Raw genomic sequence first — 15,947 nt, 5'->3', positions numbered from 1 at the left:
ATAGAGGTATAGGTAGAACAAAATGAAATAAAGCATATATGCACTTAGCACAAGTCCTGGTCCCTAGTAAAACTCTCAGTAAATGTAATTGGTGTTACGTCAATGTATTAAAATAAATGTTCCAATGATCTATTTTAATACAGCTAACTGTGTTAGAAATTTCTATTGTTTCTCTCATTTTCTGATGCAAGAGAACATACCAGAGATTCAGGAGTCCCATTTCTCCTACCCCACAACTGGACATAACTTTTAAGAGGAATTTATCACATTAATTTCTATCCAAATGAAACTGAATTACATAAGATGTAATAGACAATGCCTTGATTTACAAAGATTGCCAACACATTCTTCACGTAGCCACTTCTTCTAATGATCCTCTGTCAAAGCCAAGGGCATGACTTTAAAACATAACTAAAAATATGGAAAATACTTGTTTACCTTTATATATCACCTTTCTTTCCAAGTCTGTCCTGCATCCCTTCTTTACTCTTACTTTTTCTTTTGCCTCTTTCCCCCTGCTGTCTTCTCTGTATTAACAATTTCTTGACTTTCTTTTCTGCCCCCGTCCTGACTTTTCCTCTTCTGGGTGCTGTCTGACAGTGGCTTGGCATCAACTGCATTTTTCTTCAGGTTCAGAGATCTTTAGAACAGCTGAATTTTTAGAGGTCTCCTTTTCCAGGGTGGTTCAGATTTTGAGCTCTTAAGTAATTTTGGCGGGTAGCATTTCGTTCCCTTTCTCCTTACATTCTCCCTCATGTAGAAATTATAGTGTGTGTTCCCAATCACTGTGCTTTGAAGCCATGGTAGAAGGCACCTTGTAACTCCACTCTCATGTAAAGACTCCAGACACCTAAGAGTATATGGCAACTCTAACTACATCTACAGCGTAGCTCAGGGTGGTTCTCCGTCTTTATGTTTTGAGAATCATTTTGGAAAATCTTGAAAACAAAAGGAGAGTATGTTGGTTCTCTTGTCAGATGGGTGCTTAGCAGCACCTACAAGGGAGGTGGGCCTCCCAGTCTCCAAGGTCTGGCTGTCCCTCCCTCCAGCTGATTGCTCTCATAAGGGGATATGAGGACACCACTGCCGGAGCCTCTGATTTTTTTTCAAGAGAAGCCATAATCTGAATTTGTATGCACAACTTTCTAATCTATCAAATACTCTGCGGGCAAAGTGTTACCAACTCAGGTACTTGGACTCCTTAATCAATAGAAATTGATAAGAGGCCAGACAAGGAGTTCAGGCAAGGCTTTATTGAGGTCCCTGCTGCAGCATGAGGGAGCGAAAACAAGAAACAGTTGCCCTTGCTCACTCCTAAGGTGGGGCAAACCGGTTGCTTAAATGGGATGCGAGTAGGGGCAGATGGGTGGTCAGGCTGGAGGGGCGGCTTAGGCGGTCGGCTGACCCCCTTGGTGGTGGTGCCGTGTGCAGGAATCATGCACAGTACCCTGCTTTTGCTCCCTGCACCCCAGAAATGGCAGCTGGTTTCTGGCCTTTTTGCATCTTATTGTTTATAATTTGCCCCAGCTGTGGATGCGTGCAGGTATTTTTAGTCCCTTACAGTTTCTTTGTACTCTGTTGCTCCAGGAGACGTTTGTCCAGGTGCCAGCACTCTGGTAAAGGGTCCCAGGTCCCAGCCCATCTCAGAAGCAGAACACACCAAGGACCATACATAGCCTGCCAAGGTCTCCCTATTGATGAACCCCTTTTGCTTTGAAAGGCTATAATCCTAACAAGGGACAAATAGTTATTTCAAGATTTGAAAGAAATGCTAGTACTTGACTTGTAGTAAACTTTGCTTTTTCTAGACTTGAATGGTTTTGATTTGAGGTCAATCCAGTGATTGTAATGAGGGTTTAATTATGCTTGAATTAGGTAAAAATTAGGATCAGTTCACAATTAGGTTCAGAGCACAATTTATTATCTTAAACAGTCAGAGACAGTGCCTGTCCTGTCTTGCCCATTCTGAACAGGTCTCTCTGGTGCTGGAAAAACAACGATCAGTTTTGCTCTGGAGGAGAATCTCGTCTCCCACGCCATCCCTTGCTACTCCCTCGATGGGGACAACGTCCGTCATGGCCTCAACAAAAACCTTGGATTCTCTCCTTGGGACAGAGAAGAAAACATCCGCCGGATTGCTGAGGTGGCCAGGCTGTTTGCCGACGCTGGTCTGGTCTGCATTACCAGCTTCATTTCTCCTTTTGCGAAGGTAAAATGCTTTGGCAACGCACACAACTGCCACGCACAGCGCCGGTGCTCTCAAGCTGCCAGGATGAGGAGCCAGCGGAGGGGAGGACAGAGGAATGTCATACTTTCAGTCTCCCCCACTGGCTCTCCCTCCCCCACTCGCTCCCTAATTTCCTCTCTTTAATATTGGTTATATAAAGAGAGTCCCTTCGTTTCCAGATGCGAGGGCACCAGGTGACATAAACCCTTCCACTTTCACAGTGGTAAGGTACACTTGGCCAGAGTTGAAAGGAAGAGAAAGTTAAACAAGAAAAATTTCCAAAGCTCGGTAATTTTATTGGGTTGGCCGAAAAGTTCCTTCGGGTTTCCCTGTCCCTCTTAACCGAAAAACCCGAACGAACTTTTTGGCCAAGCCAGTATTTCTCCAAAAAGTCAGAGAGCTTAGCTTACTAAAGAAAACAGCAGTTCCTCACCAATGCATCAGGTTATGTGTGTTCAACGTTGAAATCAACGAGGTGGAGTGTTACTCCTCTTGTTTTAAAACAGGAAATTTCTGTGAATTACATATAAGACACTATGTACTTTGAACACATCCTTTGAATGAAATGCTCTTATATTGCCAGCCCTGTCTTTTGGTTGGGATTCTTTCCCATTCTTTTTTGTTTGTTTGTTCGCTTTTTTTTTTTTTTGGAAAGTACTTGGGAGAGTTGTTTACTAGAGTGAAATTTCTGGAGTTTCTCTAAAGGGCTAGTTTCCTGACACCTCTGAAGAGCTCAAACCCCAGGGTTATCTTAAGGTCATGGACGACCAGAGCACACAGTATTTTGTGATGAAGAATTTCATTATGAAACCTCTTCTTACATTCTTTTTTTTCTTTAATTTTTTTTTCTTTGCCAAGTTTTTTTTTTTTTTTAATTTATTTTTGGCTGCATTGGGTCTTCGTTACTGCACGTGGGTTTTCTCTAGTTGCGGTGAGCGGGGGCTACTCTTTGTTGTGGTGTGCGGGCTTCTCATTGCGGTGGCTTCTCTTGTTGGGAGCACGGGCTCTAGGCACGCAGGCTTCAGTAGTTGTGGCACGTGGGCTCAGTAGTTGTGGCTCATGGACTCTAGGGCGCAGGCTCAGTAGTTGTGGTGCACGGGCTTAGTTGCTCTGCGGCATGTGGGATCTTCCCAGACTAAGGCTTGAACCTGTGTCCCCTGCATTGGCAGGCGGATTCTTTTTTTTTTAATTAATTAATTAATTAATTTATTTATGGCTGTGTTGGGTCTTTGTTGCTGCGCATGGGCTTTCTCTAGTTGCGGCGATTGGGGGCTACTCTTCGTTGTGGTGCACAGGCTTCTCATTGTGGTGGCTTCTCTTGTTGCGGAGCACGGGCTCTAGGCGTGTGGGCTTCAGTAGTTGTGGCATGCAGGCTCAGTAGTTGTGACTCGTGAGCTCTAGAGCGCAGGCTCAGTAGTTGTGGCACACAGGCTTAGTTGCTCTGTGGCATGTGGGATCATCCTGGACCAGGTCTCGAACCCATGTCCCCTGCATTGGCAGGCGGATTCTTAACCACTGCGCCACCAGGGAAGCCCGGCAGGCGGATTCTTAACCACTGCGCCACCAGGGAAGTCCCTCTTCTTACATTCTTAAAGGTAATTTTTTTCCAGGATCGTGAGAATGCCCGCAAAATCCATGAATCTGCAGGACTGCCATTCTTTGAGATATTTGTAGATGCGCCTCTAAACATTTGTGAAAGCAGAGATGTAAAAGGTCTCTACAAACGGGCCCGAGCTGGGGAGATCAAAGGTAGGAGAGCCAGTTCAGCGGTATCTTTGCCACTTACTTATGCCACCAATTCTTATTAGTCTGTGCCCAGAAATCTGTCTGAAGTTTCAAAAACTGTTTTCCAAAATTGCATATAGTGCACACAACTTTTTATCAAACCGTAATATCTTCAATATGTCCGTGGGCTAGTTAAAATGTGGGCTTGTATTTTTCAAGAACTATCACCCCAGCCACAAGCAATCAAGTTTAGAGAACTAAAATGGATATGTGTATGTGCCTGTGTGGAGGAGGAATCTTTCAGTTTTCCTCCTACTTGTTTTCCTTTTCCATTCTAATCAGCTGCAGAGGGCTTGGACTCAGACAGATTTTGTTGATAATCGGGGCTTTCTGTATTGAAAACACAGCTGTATATGTTCTTATCTATGGCTAGAGGGCAAGGAGAGCTGTTTGACCTTTTCTGTTTTAATCTGAATACAGCGGTTGAAAACATTATTGCAACATGTGTCATGTCTTATTGAGTAAAAAGATTGTTCTGTTGGTGCAGATGTGATTTTCAGCCTTCTGCCTTGCAGGGTTTACGGGTATTGATTCCGATTATGAGAAACCTGAAACTCCTGAGCTTGTGCTTAAAACCAATTTGTCCTCGGTGAGCGACTGTGTGCAGCAGGTGGTGGAACTTCTACAGGAGCAGGTGGGTGGACTGAACGTCTTTTTTTTTTTTTTTTTTAATAGTTTTATACAGTCATGAAAGATCATCTGTTTACTGAAGTGTTCTTTTTATAGTTTTCATTCCAAACTGTTACCAAGTCTGCTTCATTTCAGAACATTGTACCCCACACTATAATCAAAGGCATCCACGAACTCTTTGTGCCAGAAAACAAACTCGACCAAGTCCGAGCTGAGGCCGAAGTGCTCCCTTCGCTATCAATTACCAAGGTAAGAGGGTGCACACTGGCTAATGGAGACTTAGGCTTAATGTCAGTCATTATAATCCATTTACAATTACTCTTAATGAATAAGGAAGGTAGGCATAAGGAAAATGCAATGCCTATAAAGAAAAACACTTCATTTTGCCAATTTTTTTTTACCTCTTCTTCAAGAAAATCTCTCATCAAGTGTTGCCACAAGGCAGCTGATCAATGCCATGTACAGAGGCAGACTGGGAACGTAACTTCTATATTTGCAGAGGACAGTTTTACATGGTTGTCATTATACCTTCAGTTATGCCAGCGCGCAAGCATTAGGCAGTAATTATTTGTTGGCAGTTGCTGAGAAAATAGTTTGTCCAGAATACAGGTGTTTCTTGGACCATTGAGAAGGAATTTGAAGAAAACAAGAAGCAACCCTGATCTAAAGTGACATGAATGCCTTGATCTTTTTCCTGCTCTGCACATCCCACTCTTCCCTCATCAGGGAGAGTCCAGTCTGAGGAGAGGGAGCTTTGGTTGCATTGATTCTGCTACCTAGAAGATGTTACGATGCAATCCCAGCAAACAGCCCTGCAGATGCCTTTGCCTGTTTACTGGTTAGTGTTAGTTGGTTCATATAAGGTGATCAGGTCTTCACTGGTAACCTTTTGGTATCCATTAAAACCTTGGACATTTTTTTTTTTTTATTTTTTTTTATTTTTGGCTGTGTTGGGTCTTCGTTTCTGTGCGAGGGCTTTCTCTAGTTGCGGCGAGCGGGGGCCACTCTTCATTGCGGTGCGCAGGCCTCTCACTATCGCGGCCTCTCTTGTTGCGGAGCACAGGCTCCAGACACGCAGGCTCAGTAGTTGTGGCTCACGGGCCTAGTTGCTCCGCGGCATGTGGGATCTTCCCAGACCAGGGCTTGAACCCGTGTCCCCTGCATTGGCAGGCAGATTCTCAACCACTGCGCCACCAGGGAAGCCCCTGGACATTTTTTTAAGAGGCAGAGTACATTGGGAATGTGCTTCAGCTCATGAAGACCCAGGCTTTAGTAAGTCATGGTGAACTTATAAACACAATAAATTCTGAGTTTTCCAATGCTCCAGGCAGATGAGAAACACATAATTATAATTACAGTGTGGAATAATAGTTCCAATAACAAAATGGTCTGCAAGGTACAGAAGAACTTCAAAGAATCTAACGATTAATTCTTTTGATCCTAGGGGTGACAGGAAAGATTTCAGAGCAGTGACCCATGAGCTGGGTTTTATTTTTATTTATATCTATTTATTTATTTATTTTGGGGGGGGTTATTTTTTTATTTTTATTTTTTGAGCTGGGTTTTAAATGACGAACAGGGTTTTCAGGTAGAGGGGAGGATGGGCTTGAAACCACGTGTGTGTTCAGACTGCACACTGTCTGGCACTGTGGGTGACTAGGCCCCCAGGTGGGGAGTGGGGGCAGGTGGACATCCCTACATGAGCCCCTGGGGCCAGAGCTTGAAGGCCTGTCAGTATCACGCTAAGAATTTTAGACGTTTGTCTTTTTTTAAAAAAATTTATTTATTTATTGTTTATTTTTGGCTGCGTTGGGTCTTTGTTGCTGCGCGTGGGCTTTCTCTAGTTGCGGCGAGCAGGGGCTACTCTTCGTTGTGGTGCGTGGGCTTCTCATTGCAGTGGCTTCTCTTGTTGTGGAGCACGGGCTCTAGGCACACGGGCTTCAGTAGTTGTGGCACGCGGGCTCAGTAGCTGTGGCTCATGGGCTCTAGAGCGCAGGCTCAGTAGTTGTGGCACATGGGCTTAGTTGCCCCACAGCATGTGGGATCTTCCTGGACCAGGGCTCGAACCTGTGTCCCCTGCATTCGCAGGTGGATTCTTAACCTCCGTGACACCAGGGAAGTCCCTGGACATTTATCTTAGTGTCAATGGTTTGCTCAGTTCAGTCAAATAACTAACACATTTGGTGAAAAAAATGTAGCCAAACCAGAGTTTTTGTGGAAAAAAGAATGAACAGTGAATCTTCAACACAGTTGCACATTGTAAGGATAGATACAGCCTAAAGTGTTCAAAGAAATCATCCCAATTTGAAATCTTTTCACCACTCTCCCACAGAAAGTTCTAGACTCAAACTTCTCCAGCCCCTAGATCATGGGTCAGCATTACATATGGAAACGCTTAAATCATAAAAGGTTCTGCCTTCATTCTCCTGTCAACTGAATAAGAATGGACTGCCCTGGGGCCAGATGGCTGGAAAACGGAGCTTATGGAAATGTTCACCTGCTTTTTTGTGTTTTGCAGCTGGATCTTCAGTGGGTCCAAGTTTTGAGTGAAGGCTGGGCCACTCCCCTCAAAGGTTTTATGCGGGAAAAGGAGTACTTGCAGGTTATACACTTTGGCACCCTGCTAGACGGTATGGGTTTTTGTTTTTTCGTTTTGTTTCTCTTTATTATTAAAGAAAAAAGTATTTCTCAGAAGTTTTCACAGGAACAAGAAATGCTAATCCTTGGTTTGTAAATCCTATTGTGAAAATATTTAGATTATTTATGGTGTGTCCAATTATGTATAAGCTTCCATTTTTAGGATTTTTTTTGGTTATCCTCTAAGGATTATTGATTACTTAAAGCTAAGGCACCATAAAATAAAGGTTTGACTTGCACACAAAGCCAAGAGAAGGTTAAGTCTTTTTCACCTCCACCTGCCCTTTGCTGGCCTTGATATTCAGAAGGCAGTGGACAGTCAGAAGTACCATTGGCAGCTGCTTGGACCATCCTGGGGAAGCCAGGATGAACTCAGCACTCATTGCTGACTTACAGGATGCCTCCCATCCTCCAGCAAACATTATTGCAGCAGCTGCTTTCCTTGGTGGATAATAAAGTGTCGATATTCATGCCCATACGTGAAATATATTAGGATGGCTTCATCCACTAAACTCTAATAGGGGGTGTTAAGGAAGCTTTCTGGGCAGAAGCTGAATGGTTTTTAGAGAACTGCTCCTGTCAAGGTTAGAAGGATGTCTCATTCAGAAAACTTCCAGATCCTTCTCTGATCATTTCCTTCCTAGAACTGTCTTGACCTTATCAAATAGAACTTATTTATTTCAAGATCTTGGGGAATAGCTGATAAGTGGGGGAGGGATAGGATAGAGGCATACTGAATTTGTAATACTTAGCAGGGCTGCAAACCTTCTAGGGAGAAAAATCAAATCAGATGTTCTTTCCTGAGAAAGATGTTCATGTTCTAGGTTTGTGCCTCTGTCTGGGGAATGGGGCGTAAAGCAACCCCAGTAGTAGTTAGGTTTCAAAACTCCCCATACCCTCCAGAAGCCTCCTTAATTCCTACGTAAGTCAATTAATAAAAATACATACCAGGGATGTAACATGCTGCCCACCTCTACCTAAGTAGAGGCAGAATATCATAGTGGATAAGAGTGAGCTGTGGAGCCAAACTGTCTGGGTTCAGGGCAAATTGCTTAAACTCTCTGGGCCTCAGTTTCCTCATCTGTAAAATAGGGATGTTAATAATAGTACCTACCTCAATGGGATGTTGAATGTTTAAAAGAATACAGTACCTGGTCCAATGTTAAATGTTCCATATATTAACAACCCCCTCACTGCATAAAATTAAAAGGACTTCAAAGTCTTGAACAGACCAAGTAGCTTATCTCTAGTCACATCCGTTTGGAAGTAGCACAGATAAGATGTTCATCAGCTAGCCAATAAATATTTATTGAGTGTCCTCGGATGTCAGGGTTTGTTCTAGCTGCTGGAGATAGATAATGAAGACAAATATGAGCTTGCTGGGACAGGCAGTGCAGTTCATCTTCTGAACGCTAGTCCGGAGGGGTTTTCCCGCCACATCAGTGGTTGTCAAACTTTTTTTTTTTTTCAAGTCATAACTATTTCAGTGAAATCTGAGGCAATATATACAACAGATGAAAATGGAACTGCTCCTTTGGAAGAAGTGGGCTGTCTTTCTCCCACCTGGACAGCAGCCCTGAGGGTGTCTAGGGAAAACTGGTTGAAACACTGCCCTCTACCACACCATGACAGTCTCATGACAGAGCTTGACTCGATGGCTTTTGGACTGAGTAGACACAGTTAAATTCCAAAAATGATGTCTCTCTGCATCAGAAGGTTGGGCAAGGTATCATTTGTATGGATATCATTTAATTTTAACCAATTTATGAAGTTTGAGTCACCACCATTGAAAATTTGAAATAATTTTTGTAGCCATAGACATGTGGCCATTTTCATCTACCATTAAACAATTGCACATTTCTTGATCACCTACAATCTGCAGGTAAAATTGTTTCTATTCTGACCCTGTCTCCCAAAAGTATTTTGTTGGTTTTAATTTTCTCAAAGGTTCACAATTTCCCCCTACAGTAAAAAAATAAAATAAAATTAGCTCAGTCTACTCAGTCCAAAAGCAAAATCAAAAATTTTTTAGTGTTTTTGATGATTATATAGTGTGAGTTACTCCCTATATTACTCAAGGATCTATTTTCATGTCAGTGTATTATTATTATTTTATTTCTCACTGGATATATAGTTTGGGGGGGCTGTCATAGATCCTCCAATGATAAATGTCACATCTAAATTTACAAATGGAACCTCAAGCTTATGTTCTTGACTGGTGGCATCCAAGTAGGGTTAAGACATAGCAGCCTTGTGAGACCTGATCATTTAATGGCAAGTCTTCTGCGGCTCTGACTTTCCAAGGCAGGGCTTGAGAGCTTTTCTATATACTGCCAGCATTTATTCAGCACATAATGTGTTCTGACCCTGGTGCTTGACGTAGGACATCACATTTAATCCAGATAATACCACTGTGAAGGTATTTTGTCCATATGAGGAAGTAAGTATTGGGAAGGTTAAATAACTCACTCGAAGCCTGGATTCAAATCCAGGTTTTCCTGGGATGGGCATACTTTCGTGTCCTGTAAACATCAGGAATTCTAGGACGTTCTAAAGCAGTTTTCCTGTATACCTCCCAAAGCCTGGTTTGGAATCATCTGACAGTAGTTATAACATCACATATTTGTAAGAGACAACTTCTTGCTTAAGTTGGAGGGGCTATTGACATGTGTTATAATTATTTAAAAACATAATTATTTAAAAATGCTTTTGGATTGTATTGGACAGTATTCAATACAAATTCTGGTTTCACCAGCTTTTTGCTGTCACATATGCTCTATTTTTAGAAATAGCAGTAACAAAAAGCTCCGTATCTTTGTATGTTGTATGTATGAAACTTCATAGTAGGAGTTTGTTCCTTGTCATTGTTGCTTTACTATTATTTTGGTGGAAAGTTGAAAACAATATGTTTCTTAATTGTGTTTGTATTTCTCTAGGCATGTTCCCTCCTGGTATGTACTTTAACTTTATAAGTAGTTAAATTATTATAATTAGATATGTTATATTAACTAGAAATGGTAAGGACATAACTAAAAAAAAAATCTAAATGAACCAGTTGGAATTGCTAACAGTTCATGATCCAACCAGTTAGAATAGAATAATGCTGCATTCCTCTGTTGATAGGAGTCCAAGTAACAGGAAATTTCTGGATCAGATGCAGCTGTTGTTTATAATGTTTTATCTGGCTAACAAATTAAACTTGTTTCTAAATTTCTGTTGCACATTTTGTTCCTGAGATTTTAAAAATTTATGATCCTCTCTGTTAATTACTTCTACTGAGTGTTGGTCCCCATTTTGTTTCACAAATCTGGAAATTTTTTTCTATTGCATTTATAAAACATTTTTAATTGATGAAGGATAAATCAATTTTAGATACAATTTAAAGTGGATGCACCTGGTTGGATTGTGGATAATTGTACTTCGTTTGTGATGAGTAATTATTATGCATGAATTTAATTTCAAGCTATGACGATTGATAGTTATAAAACTGGGAATAAACACGTACTCGCTGCAATTCTAAACTTCTGCACTGTACCAGAAGAAAAAGGTAAAATTCTGAAGATATCATTTATCTTGAGTATTGTTTTCATCATTGTTGTTTTTCCTTGAAAAAGGCTAATTAAGCAATATAAAGTATTTTAGTTTTTGCCCAGAAATAGTCCCAAACAAATGATAAGCATAGCTACAAGGTTAAAACAACAGGCTTGAAAATTATTTAAAGCAAAAGCAAGATTATTCAATTAAACATGAAGTTAAGTGTTGGACTAACTGTGGCTAAAACACTACGATACTCTTTTCCAAAATGAGTTATACTGCAGTAAAATAATCAGGGTGGTTCCCACCAGAGCCGAAGCACATGATGGAAAAAGGCCGAAAGCCCGAGTCAATGTTTAAAGCCATGGAGGCTATTTCAGCACAGAGTTAAATTGTAGGATAATTTTATGTATTAGAAAAGTTGATTAAGATGATAGGGAAACCCCAGTAAATCTGCTTTTACCTGTGTGGAGTTGTAGCTACAGGTGTATGAGATCAGTTGGCACTGTTACTCGGTAGAACTCCCACAACATCCCACAGATTAGTCTCTTGACAACCTGTCAGGTAGTGCTGTTTCCTTAGTTGGGATTTTCACTCAAGGCCAAGATGAAGGTGGATCAGAGGCTACGTTGTGCTGGAACCTAGTGGACCAAAGGAGGCGATGGCAACAAGCAAGTGGAGTATTCTTTGGATTTCAGCCCAGAGTAATTGATGGAAGGCAGCACCGCAAGCATGTTGCAGGCAGAGCTGGGTTTCCGCCAGCATCCAACCCGCCTTTTGCTTTGCATCTTGTTTTACTTTATTTTGGTCAAGGCACTCTTTGTAAGCAGTGTGGTCATGCTATCCACAGAAAGCCTCTTCCCAGCAACGCAGGGATATACATATTATTTATGATCCCGTTTTCCAAGTGGAGAAACTGAGGACAGAGAAGGTGAGTGACACAGGTAGTAAATAGGAGATTGCTTGGCTTTGAGTTCAGTGCTCTCTGCACAGGGCTTGCTTGGACTACTCTTATTGTCTGTGAACTTTGAAACAAAGGAGTTACTTGAGTGAGGAAACTCATACTTTCTGTGTACAGTATCTTCCTTGTTGTTTATGAGGCTCCCAGAGCAGGTTGTGGGATTTTATGATGGATGGGATTTCTTTATTGCTGGAAGTTGCTGTATATATCCTGTGACATTCTTTATGTCCTAGTAACTTTTGGACAGTATTTTAAATGTGCAAAGTGATATGCCTGTAGACTTTTGTTTCATAGCTAATGGGGGAGTATTATGCCCCAAAGGAATAGAACTCAGATCTCAGATCTTTAACTCTATCAGAAGTGGTCTAAATGTTGGATTTTGAAAGTTAGATTTAAAAGACTTCATTAATCTATGGTACATTTCCTCCAATCCATAAATAACAGCATTTGCTTCCTCTTTTGGAAATCCTGAGTTTGTAATAAGGAAGAACAAATTTTACTCCACATTGGATCTGTTTCTTTTACTTTAACCTTTTTATTCTATTGCTTTTACAAGTTAATCCCTAAAGGGATGTTGCCTATGAGCTTAAATTATACATAATGGCCCATCTCTGGGAACACTGCCTCTCATGCGATGAAGTTTAAGCTAAAAGACCTTTGTTTAGCTCACAGAAAACATCCTGACTAAGCCCACCTGTGAATGACCGCAGGGAGGAAGAAATTAACATCCCCTGAGAGTCTGACCAGAACCAGAAAATGTTTGACTTTATCCCCTCCCCTTTTAGTATAAAAGAAGCCTGAATTCAGGGAAAGTGGTTCTTGGGGACACTAGTCTACCATCTTCCCGGTCTGCTGGCTTTCCAAATAAAGTTGCTATTCCTTCTCCCAACAACTCATTTCTCCATTTATTGGCTGGTGGAGCGGCAAGCAGTACGAGCTTAAATTGGGTAACGAGTTGAATGTTTTTTTTACTCACTTTCCTTTCGTTCCCTTCTGAGTCTTGAACTTGGGAACTCCCCCCAAACCTCCCTGATATTCTTTAATATTATACACTTAATTCTGTGCCCCCGTTTTCTCACTGTAAGTACAACTGAAAGCCTGACATATTTGCTAGAATGTTAGGGCACCATTACAAAAGGGGAGAAACAGCTGTGTGATTTCTTTTACATTATCTGGCTTCACTAAGAAATCATAGTCATCCCTCCCAATCTGAAGGGGGTTGGTTCCAGGACCCAATGCAGATACCGAAATCTGTGGATGCTCCAGCTCCACAGTCCAACCTCTGTATCTGCGGGTTCCTCATCCACGATTCAACCAAAGGTGGATCCTGGATAAGGTTCGCTATCCACGAGGTGGTTGAATCTGCCGGTGTGGAATTCGCAGATATGCAGGGCATTGCCCACGTTTATTTTATCTAGTTGGATTTTTAAAGACTTTAAGCTTCCCAGTGTGTTGAGGTCAGGACCAAATTTTAAAAAGGGAACTCCGAAGGGAGCCACCCCCTCGGGCATGGTCCTCCAAATCACTTACTGAAGCCACTCCTACGATTTGAAACAGCCCACTTTTCACAAACGCTGCATCTTTTGCTTTGAGAAGCCTCTTCTCAAAGGATTTATCACAGACGCTAGAGAAACTAGTGCAGCCAACATAACCTTGTTAGAGTTAGGTCTTAATGCCTTTTGCAGGAAATGTCTGGAAGAGACATTGTGCGCGTCTGAGGCCTCTTTAAAGGAGCCCACACCTCGTATCCCACATTCACGCATCGAATGGCTCTGTCCACAGACGGAGTGATCAACATGAGCATCCCCGTCGTGCTGCCCGTCTCTGCGGACGATAAGACGCGGCTGGAAGGGTGCAGCGAGTTTGTCCTGACACACGGAGGACGGAAGGTGGCTATCTTACAAGACCCTGAATTCTACGAACACAGAAAAGAGGAGCGTTGTTCGCATGTGTGGGGCACAACCTGTGCAAAACACCCCTACATCAAAGTAAGTGGCATAATCTTTGGAAGGTCTTTCTTTTAACTTAGGATAAAAATAATTCTTTTTAATTCCTTCGCGAAGGACTTAGAAAAACTGGGGTTAGATGAAAGAATGCGTTTCTAAGGGAGGTCTTGCAAGCTTTGCCTGGGGAGATGTTTTTAGATAGGGCAAAGAAATGACTTTCTGTTGGAGGGCTGGTCTAAACGGTCTCTTGAGCCCTCAGATCCTGTGATGGCTGTGACTCCCTCAGCTAAATGGGAAACAACTGGACTGGGGAGATAATTTAGTCTAACATCATGAGGCGAGAACCAGAATCATAGCTGTGCTATGCACAAAACCACAGCCAGAGCCTGCAGCCCTGTCCATCGTGAAATTCACAAGGGAAGTCAATTTCTTCATACGGAATGGATCCAACTAACCTCTGGAAAGAGACTGAAGTTCATGCTCTGTGGCTGTTGTGGGGAGGGGGGTGGTCGGTGACATTGTTTCAATAAACAAAAAGCACAGGTAGCGGCAGAGTTTCCAGAGGGAAAATACCACATTTTCATCGGTGGATATTTTTCAGATTGAAAAATGTGTTCATCTGATTAGGATTATTTTGGAGTCAATCTGCCTAACGGCAAAATAGACTAAAACTCCTCAGCCTCCTTCACAGCTTCTAATTGTTGTTGGTGACAGGGTGGGATTGCAGGGAGTGGAATTGCTGGGTGTGGTTCATTTCCCATAAAGAAAAATATGTGAAAATGAATGCAAAAGCAATCCCTTATCCGAGATTAGAGCATTAGGGTTGAAATTTAAAAAGACATATACTAGTGATTCCCTAGCTGGAGTATCTAACTTTCAGAAAGTTCAAAGGTAATAGGGAACCATCTGAGACCCAGGAGACTCTAAAAAGCCTTGTGGTTGGACAAGGCACGTCCTCTCTCTTGTCCTCAGTTTCTTCATTTATAAAAGGAGGGGGCCAGACTCAGTAACTGAGATCTCTTCCAGCTCCGTGACCGTACACAATGGATGTTTGAATAAACCTGTTCAAATCTGTCAGACAAACTTCCCTTTGGTTTTGTTTTGTTTTTTTCAGTTGTGAAATGTTGCAGAGTAGGGAGGGCTTTTGCAAGGCCCCTGGTGGAACACAAGAGGTCAGTGGGGGAGCAAAGCAGCTTTTCATTTATTGGACACAACTAGCCACCCTGCAGATAAGCTCAGAGCCATCTGAACATTTTCTCTCCAAGAGGCTGGGAGACAGGCCTTGAAGTTACTGGACAATAGCTATTTGAGGAATTGTGTTCCGAGCCTTAATTATATCTTTGTCTCATTCCTTTTCTGATCATAATCCTTTAGGTTTGGGCTCTTATCTGCACTCAGTGACCTAAAGAATAGTGGCCTTTCTTCATGCCAGCTCAGATATTTCCACTCTTTGGGCCTAACATCCACATATACATGGTTAGCACTAAAAGAAAAAAAAAAATCTAAGGAAGCCCTTAAGCAATTATTTTTATCTTGTCTTGCATCATGTGCTGGCAGTTGGAGGTCAGAATTTTTTTAGATGGCAGGAAGAGTGGTGGTGTGATTTGTGGCCTTGAAAATATAGTCAGTGACTGTAGCATTAGGTCATTAGAAGGACTCTGTAAACATTCCCAGTGAGCTAATGGTGAGAAATGGGCCATGGATAACCAGAGAGAAAACCACTCACCCTGTATAAGCTACACTTGGAGCACTGAAGGTGTGTTTATGGGAAAGGAACTGTCTTCACTGTACATTTTTTAGCACCTTGAAATTCACAGTAAAACTTAAACATGGTGTTTTGGTTTTAGAACCCCAAACCTTCCAACAGTAATTTCTTCCAAAAGTAATTATGGGCCTTCTTGTGTTTCCATGTGGCACTGGGAGTTATATTTGCATGGAAAATGGTCAGAGTCACCAAGGAAACGGTCTGCCTCTGTTGCATAGCCCCTCACTGCAGTTACCCTGACCTTCCATTCAAATCCTCCCAACCCTCTCTTTCACTAATATGGAACCACGTGACGTGTCACAGATGCGAGCATGAGGAGAGAAGCAGGTGAAACTCGTAAAAATAATGCTTAATGTTGCCTTTCGTCCATGGATCTCAAAGCTTTTTCAAATGGTAATTATTTCTCACAATGTTCCTGTGAAGCACCTAAGAATCATTACTCCCATTTTACAGATTTAGAAA

General features: G+C 42.0%; 1 protein-coding gene across 5 annotated transcripts in view; it reads left to right on the top strand.

The window, feature by feature from the left end:
* Positions 1-15,947, top strand: part of PAPSS2 (3'-phosphoadenosine 5'-phosphosulfate synthase 2) — a 79,655-nt gene that overhangs the window by 52,717 nt on the left and 10,991 nt on the right. For 3 of the 5 annotated variants that reach the window (XM_036828484.1, XM_036828487.1, XM_036828485.1), the window contains 7 exons: positions 1,974-2,209; positions 3,838-3,976; positions 4,528-4,646; positions 4,778-4,891; positions 7,161-7,272; positions 10,216-10,230; positions 13,557-13,762. In XM_036828484.1, the coding sequence (XP_036684379.1) occupies positions 1,974-2,209; positions 3,838-3,976; positions 4,528-4,646; positions 4,778-4,891; positions 7,161-7,272; positions 10,216-10,230; positions 13,557-13,762 (941 nt within the window). The remainder of the gene's footprint in view (positions 1-1,973; positions 2,210-3,837; positions 3,977-4,527; positions 4,647-4,777; positions 4,892-7,160; positions 7,273-10,215; positions 10,231-13,556; positions 13,763-15,947) is intronic. The other 2 variants (XM_036828486.1, XM_036828488.1) reach the window with 1 other exon arrangement.

This window comes from Balaenoptera musculus, chromosome 16 (assembly GCF_009873245.2).
Source record: "Balaenoptera musculus isolate JJ_BM4_2016_0621 chromosome 16, mBalMus1.pri.v3, whole genome shotgun sequence".
Taxonomy (NCBI): Eukaryota; Metazoa; Chordata; class Mammalia; order Artiodactyla; family Balaenopteridae; genus Balaenoptera; species Balaenoptera musculus.
This window is presented reverse-complemented; position numbering and strand designations above follow the sequence as displayed.